Consider the following 7,360-nt stretch of genomic DNA (forward strand, 5'->3'; position numbering starts at 1 on the left):
TCCTGTTTTGAGTTAATTTTTATATATGGTGTGAGGTAGGGGTCCAACTTCAGTCTTTTATGTGTGGATCTCCAGCTTCCCCAGCACTCTGTGTTGAAACAGCTGTCCTTTCCCCCATTGAATGGTGTTGACATCTTTGTCAAAAATCATTTGAGGATGTATGTGAGGGTTTATTTCTGGGGTCTCTGTTCTATTCCATTGGTCTGTATGTCTGTCTTTATGCCAGTACCACACTGTTTTCACTCCTGTAGGTTTGTAGTGAGTTTGGTAATCAGGAAGTAAAAGTCCTTCAGCTTTGTTCTTATTTTTTCAAATGTTCTCCTGCCCTTTTCTCTCTCTCCTTCTTTTGGGACTCCCACAATGCATATATCGGCTGCTGGATGGGTCCCACGGGTTCCTTAACCTCTGTTTACTTTTCTTCAATCTTTGGTCTTTCTATTCCTCAGACTTGATACTCTCTTTATCCTGTCTTCTCATTTGATGAGTCTTTCTGCTTGAATCTGCCTGGGAGTCCCTCTAGTGGATTTTTCATTTCAGGTACTGTATTTTTCAGCTCTAGAATTTTTTTTTTTTTTTTTTTTGTTATTTTGGATTTTCTGTCTCTTTATGGATATTTCTGTTTTGCTCATAGCTTGCTTCCTTAAGGCTCATCTCAACATCTTTTAGTTCTTTGAGCATCTTTGAAACAGTTGCTTTAAAGTCGTTGTCTGGTAGATCTGCCATCATGTTATGTCCCTTCATTTCTTTCCTCTGAATGAGCAGTGCTTTCCTGCTTCTTTGTATGCCTTGTGATTTTTTTTCTTGAACACTGGACATTTGGGTCTAATGATGTGGTAACTCTGGAAATCATACCCTCCTCCTTCCCTGGATTTGCTGTTTTTTGTTTTTAGTTTTGCGTATGTGTATTTAAAGTTTTTTTTTTTTTTTAACATTTATTCATTTTTTGAGAGACAGAGAGAGACAGTGTGAGCGGGGGGAAAGACAGAGACAGAGGGAGACACAGAACCCAAAGCAGGCTCCAGCCTCTGAGCTGTCAGCACAGAGCCCGACGCAGGGCTCGAACTCATGAACCGTGAGATCGTGCCCCGAGCCGAAGTCGGACGCTTAACCAACTGAGACACCCAGGCGCCCTGCTTGTGTTTATTTTAAATTGTTGTCTTTGTGCCAAGGATCAGCCTGACGTGTAAAGATACAGTCGCCACAGGTGTTTTCTGAGCCCTTCCCTGGATTTGAACACTCGTTTTCTAATGTTTCCCGTGTACACGGTTGTTTTTGAATGTCCTAGTCTTCGTGTCTGACTGCCACATGAGAAAAAGGAAAATGAAGGGAGGAGAAGCTCTTTAAACCCCTTGGAGGTCTCTGTAGCTGAAGGGGGAGGAGCTTGCACAGTGCGGGGAGGTGCAACAACAATGATCGCCCTCTCTTTGTACCTGTGTGATCACAATCACTAGTCGGAGCACAGGTCCTCAGTGTCTCGAGAACAGGGTCGCTTATGGCCACCGTGGCTCCCATAGACTGTGAACAAGTCATTCCAGGAACACACAGGTGCCCGCCATGCGGCTGGGAGGTGGGAAGGGGGTCGCTGCCACTGTGCTGAGAGCTGAAACTGACGCAAGTTAACCACAATTTAAGGTCTCGGCCTTCGGTAGACTCCAGACTCCCAAATGGTTACATCACAGAGACAGACACCGAGGTACCCAACACCCCAATCAGGACAACACGGTGTTTGCAGTTTGCTTTTTTAATTAAAAATACGATCTGTACATCTTCCCTTTTGGATTAGTGCACATTTTTGTCAGGTCCTTTAGAGGAGAGCTCCAGAGCGTGATATAAGCTAGCAAGGAGGAGCATGGACTCTGGAGTCATGTAGATTTGGGATCGTCTCTGCTTGGACACCTGTCACCCTGTGTAGGGCCACTTTCAGCCACGTAAGTCTTCACGTCTTCACCTTCGAAGTGAGGATGTTACCTGACTCATAGCACTGTCTCAGCAGCTGAGTTCCTGAGATCCTTAAGAGCTCTTACAACTCGTTTTTTTTTTAAAAAGGGGAACAAGGCAGCAGAAAAACCGGCAAAGGGCTTGGGCGGGCCGGCCACAGAAGAAACCAGGCCGTTTGTAGAGTTCGTGAATCTCTGAAAAGACGGCCAGCCTCACTCATGATCAAAGAGACGCACATCACAGCAACAATGAGATAAAAATTTTCAGCTATCAGATTGGCAGAGATTAAACACTCAGGATACCTAACGTTGGCGAAGGTTCAGGGAAGCGGGCACTCTTGTCCATTGCTGGTGGGAGCGTAGACTGCCCCTGTATGTCTGGAGAGTGGCTTGGCCTGTTTGTTAAAATTGTAAACGTCCGTACCCTTTATGACAGGAGTTTTTCTTTAACAACTTATTCTACCTACACAAGCGTGCGAGATGAGTGTGTGTCGTTGCGACATGCGATCACAGGGAACCGACCCCCGTGTCCAGGAGAAGTAGTTGTGATACAGTCACGCAGTGAAATGCCACGCAAGAGACATCAGGAACGGGAAGCTCTGGTCCTGAAAACGTGTTCGCAGTGGACTGGAGCGTCGCAAAAGTGAGACATCACACAGACTCTCAGGCTCCTTCCAAGAAGACAAGCACTCTGATTCCGTAATGCCACAGTTTCCTGGTGACTGTAGTTAATCGTCACAGCTAAGCCAGGGCCCTTTTTGTTATGTGCCGTAAGTGATCTTTCCAGCAGCTAGGCTTTATCGGACCACGTTATTCTGAGATGTTCCGTGGTCGTGTACCCGCTCGAGGGCAGGCGTGTGGCCATCCTGGTTATTGTTAAAAACTTCACACAGGCTAGAATCGGGAGCAGGCAAAAAGCCATCACCGAAATGGTGAGTGAGTTCTCTTTTTAGGTCGACCTGGAAGGAAGGGTGCGTGTTACTTAGGCACTGAGGAGGGCTGGACCTCTTTTCATAGATTCGTGGACTCTACAAATGGCCTGTTTTCGTCTTCTGTGAATAGCGTGTTCACGCCCTTTGCTGTTTTTTGGGTTTTTTGGGTTTTTTTTTTTTTTGCTGGTCGGTTCCTCTTTTTAAAAAGAGTTCATTTATTCACCCAACAAACATTTCCTGAGCAGTGGCATTGTGGTCGGGGTGAGAGTTACTGCTGCCTTCGTGTAAACTGATAATTACTTCAAAGCATCACAGAGGAGCTGTTGACGGCATTAGGATAGAAGCTTCCAGGGAGCAGGGTCTCTGTTTGGTCCATGGCGTTATGCAAGTGTTGGGCACACAGTTGCTTAATGTATGGGATTTGCCACATGAATGCACAAACGAATGAATGAACGTGTCGAGCCAGTCTCTACAGATAACAGAAAGACACTCAAATTAGGAGAATTTGAGGAGAGTCCATTGGTAAAGGGACAGACACTTGTGTGGGGGCTGTAGGTGACCCACAAGGGATTGTGTACGAAGCCAGGCAGATGGGGAGGCATTGTCACAGCCCTAGGCTGCAGGGGAAGGGAGGGGAGAGGTTTCTGACCCTGTCCCCCGCCCACCCTGATGTCCCCACGAGCCGGGGGGGCAGAGAGCCCGGAGGCGGTCCACCAGGCTGCTTCGAACACAACTGGAGACGTTTGCCACAAACTCCCCGCGCCTGGAACATCACGTGCGTTGCATCAGACTCCACAAATAGCCCCGTGAGAGGCACAGCAGCATCTCCACTTTACGGCCGAGGAAACAGATTCGTTGGGTAACGACGCATTGGCAAAAGAATTCTCATTAGTTATGATTAGTAAGAGGCGAGCCACGATTCTAGGAAATTCCCAACACGTTCGTAAAGATTTGAGCCCAGGAGGGGTCTCGGGGACTGTAGAGACGGCCGCGTGGCCGGGTGGCTGAGAGCCTGGGAGTCCTCAGCCGGACTGGGCGGGTGGGGCCGATTTACTTCTCTGGGCCTCATCTGTAAAATGGGATAATTAATGCCCGTCTCTAGAGTGTTTGCGGGGATCGAATGAAATAATGATGATAGAATGTGGTGCCTGGTGTTGTGGACAGAAAACCTCAAGCCACGTACACTGTGGAAGAGTTAAGGCTTTGGAAACCCACCAGAATGGAAGTGCGTGTTTCCTCTTGGGTGGAGGAAAACGGTGGTTCTTTTTTCTGATATTTTCTCCAATTTTGACCACGAATACGTGTCACTCTGCTAGGACAAAACAGGGGCCCCTGGGTGGCTTAGTCGGTTAAGCGTCTGGCTTCAGCTCAGGTCGTGATCTCACGGTTCGTGAGTTCGAGCCCCGCATTGGGCTCTCTGCTGTCCATGCAGAGCCCGCTTGGGATCCTCTGTCCCCTGCTCTCTGCCCCTCCCCCGCTTGCGCGCTCGCACTCTCTCAAAAATAAAATATTAAACAAATTAAAACCGAAACAAAGAAACGAATGACACATTTGGTAATTGGCAGAGCCCTGGGAATTTGAGTCCTTCTGCCTTGAAATCCTGTATTTCCCTTTCTTTTTCTCATACTCTGTTTTTGGTTGGAGGGAGGAGACCTTTTTTGTTTGTTTTATTCTTTGCTGGATCCTCAAAGGTTACGTTAGTTTCAGGTATACAACAGTGATTTTGATTTTTATGCTCTGCCAGCCCACCGTCCTTCCTCATACTTTCTGAATCCTTTGGGATCCTTGCTGGGGACTTAAACAGTTTTGATTTTCTCATTATCAAAGCAATCCTGAACTATACTCGGTATTAATTCAGTTATCATTATGAGGATCCGAATTACCATTACGGATTATGATCGGAAATACGCGAAGTCGGAAGAACAATTTCACCTGGTCACAGCCACGCTGTCTGCATCAATTCGGATCTTGGGGCTTTTTTCCACGGAAGATTATAATACATGCCTTGTTCTACATGTTAGGAGTTCTTTGTAAACCTTATTTCCAACGGATGCCTAATAATCCCTCCGTTGGATATACCATCATTTACTCCAACAATCCCCCATTGTTGAATCTTCTCGTGGTTTCCGGTTCTCCACTGTCAGCAGCGGTGCTGGGGAAGAACATCTTTTTATTCAGAAAGGTGTTTTGTTTTGTTTCTGTTTGCCCTATTTCCTTAAGCTACTTTCTCAGAAGTGGAAATACGGGTTCAGAGACTGTTCACATTTTAAGTGTCTGCCTACATGTCGCCCCACGGTTCCCCAGAGGGCGGCACCCAGCGTGAGGATTCGGAGGGCACGTTCCTGCTCTAATGGTCTCTTGTTCTTTTCCCGAAGCCTCATAAAGAGGATGGCCCAGAGCGTGGTAGAAGTTATGGAAGACTCCAAGGGGAAGGTTCCGGAGAACCTCCTGGCCAACGGAGGTAGGTCGCTGGCATGTCCTTAGCCAGGGCTCTCCCAGCCGGTCCTAGCCCATCGGTGGCCCTGGCCGTGCTGAAATGTTACGAGCCCCCGCGGAGCGTCTGAGTTGACACGTCGGACAGGGCCGTGCTCGCTGTTTTGAGCCCAGCAGCACCACTGGTTTGAAGAGATGCCCCTGGGCACGTCTGTGGTCCAGCGGCGGCCTTTCTAAAGCCCCAGAACCTGGCGTTTCTTACGCTGTAGAAATCTGAAGGGAGAATGGGGTCAGTGGGGGCTAACGGTTGTTTGGCCTACCCGCCACGTCTATCGGTTTGTGCTCTTATCCTGCATGGAAAATTCCATCCGTTTCCCCCACCCCTGCCCCACCCATTTATCCCTGTCGCCACACTGGAAAATGCCTTGAGGGGCTGAGGAAAGCCTCCAACTTTCAGTCTTCATTGTGCCCAGTAACTACTCGAGAGAGACCAAAACTGCTCTGTGTCCTGTGTCCGCATTTTGAACGCTCGTCCGTCTCCCCTGTGGTCCAGTAGAGACCTTCGGATTCCGGAGACATTCAGGCCCATTAATCGTGTACAGACTGAGTGCACTTACAATGTGCGCGACAGAAACTCTGAGACTTTGGGAACTTTAGAACTCGGTGCTGAAACTCCGTGGAGGTCATTAAACGTGTGGCTGTATGCGTGTGCAGGTGCTGCACGTGTTACTCTGTATTTAACACTTCTGTCACTCGTTGCACATCAGTTCGTGTTCACTGTCCCCTCTTGGGAACCCCAGAAAAGGCCGTGTTATTTGCTTGCTTAACTGGACAAATGGGAACGCTCGTACTCCCCAACCTGAACTTGGCTTCGTGTGTTAACGCAGTGGAGTAACCGCCCTCCCCTTATTACGTTGCAGGTTTGAAGGAAAAACTGAAATGTTTAAAGAGTAGGTTATGCGTTGTTTGCCGTGAGTGTGCCTGGTGTGATGCCCGCATGCCCCTGGGAAGGTGGATTCTCCCCTGGTCGTAGGGCTGCGGTGATGGGGTCACGGGGGATTTCTCGAGCAACACCCTGGCACCTTGGTCACCGTATCCGTACGACCCATCGCCGGTTTTGTTCCTCTCCCGTCCTTCTCGTGCCTGCCCTGCCTTCCCGCCCGAGCACTGCATGCCTCCAGGAGTGGGGAGTGCCCTGGCTCTCGAGTTCAAGGCAGACTTCTGCATCTTTTGGCTCGTGGTCTTCTACTCGCTTGGATGTCTGTCCTCAGCGTCCCCTCTCCTGCCCGCCCTTGGAAGCCGGTTGCTTGGTGGACCCTGGCGGCTTAAATGTCCGGCTGAGCTTTGCGTGGCCCTGAGGGGGTTCGCTCGGCCAAGGACCCTTCTTCTCCTGAGCCTCCTGGGAGAGCCCCTGCGCCCGAATGGGCCACTCCTGGCTTCAGCGTGAGAAAGAAGGAGCCCTTTGCTTTGGGTTTTCTCCAACTGGCTCAAACTGGTGGAATTAAGGCCAGCCAGCCCATTCGGGATGAGCACAAATCTTTACCGATTGGCACTTCTCCAAATACCTTTCCACATGCTATCTGTTTGTTTACATGGAAATTTCTTGCTGGCGCTGATAAAAACTTATTTTGTTTCATTGATCAGCTGGACTTATTTTCCAACAGGGGACTAGACTGAAGAGCTGACTTACGGTAGAGAGCTCCTGTTCTGCATCAAAACCTGGTCTTTAAGGCACGAGGATTCGAGCTCACATTACAGTAGCAGTCAGGGAAAAATAAAATAAATAAGTAAATAGCAATCAGGATGCTTATATCCTACTCAAAATTCACGTTACTTAGAACTAGAGGCCATCACTCCACTATCCCCGTCCCCAGTGCAGATGGCAGCTACTCTGAGGGCTGGCCACCTCTCATCTCGGGAGGAGGAAATTCAGCTTAAAAAAATTTTTTTTTAATGTTTTTATTTATTTTTGAGACAGAGGGAGACAGAGCGTGAGCAGGGGAGGGGCGGAGAGAGAGAGGGAGACCCAGAATCCGAAGCAGGCTCCAGGCTCCGAGC

The 7,360-nt window shown here is 48.9% G+C and overlaps 1 protein-coding gene across 15 annotated transcripts in view; it reads left to right on the forward strand.

The window, feature by feature from the left end:
* The window catches only part of ATP6V1C2 (ATPase H+ transporting V1 subunit C2), a 61,225-nt gene that overhangs the window by 21,478 nt on the left and 32,387 nt on the right, over nucleotides 1-7,360 (forward strand). For 10 of the 15 annotated variants that reach the window (XM_040496066.1, XM_040496072.1, XM_040496062.1 and 7 more), the window contains 2 exons: nucleotides 5,245-5,330; nucleotides 6,223-6,252. The exons of 1 other annotated variant lie outside the window; for it this stretch is intronic. In XM_040496066.1, the coding sequence (XP_040352000.1) occupies nucleotides 5,245-5,330; nucleotides 6,223-6,252 (116 nt within the window). The remainder of the gene's footprint in view (nucleotides 1-5,244; nucleotides 5,331-6,222; nucleotides 6,253-7,360) is intronic. 4 more of the 15 variants (XM_040496061.1, XM_040496065.1, XM_040496073.1 and 1 more) reach the window with 1 other exon arrangement.

This window comes from Herpailurus yagouaroundi, unplaced genomic scaffold, assembly GCF_014898765.1.
Source record: "Herpailurus yagouaroundi ecotype Mexico unplaced genomic scaffold, PumYag 188, whole genome shotgun sequence".
In the NCBI taxonomy this organism is placed as follows: domain Eukaryota; kingdom Metazoa; phylum Chordata; class Mammalia; order Carnivora; family Felidae; genus Herpailurus; species Herpailurus yagouaroundi.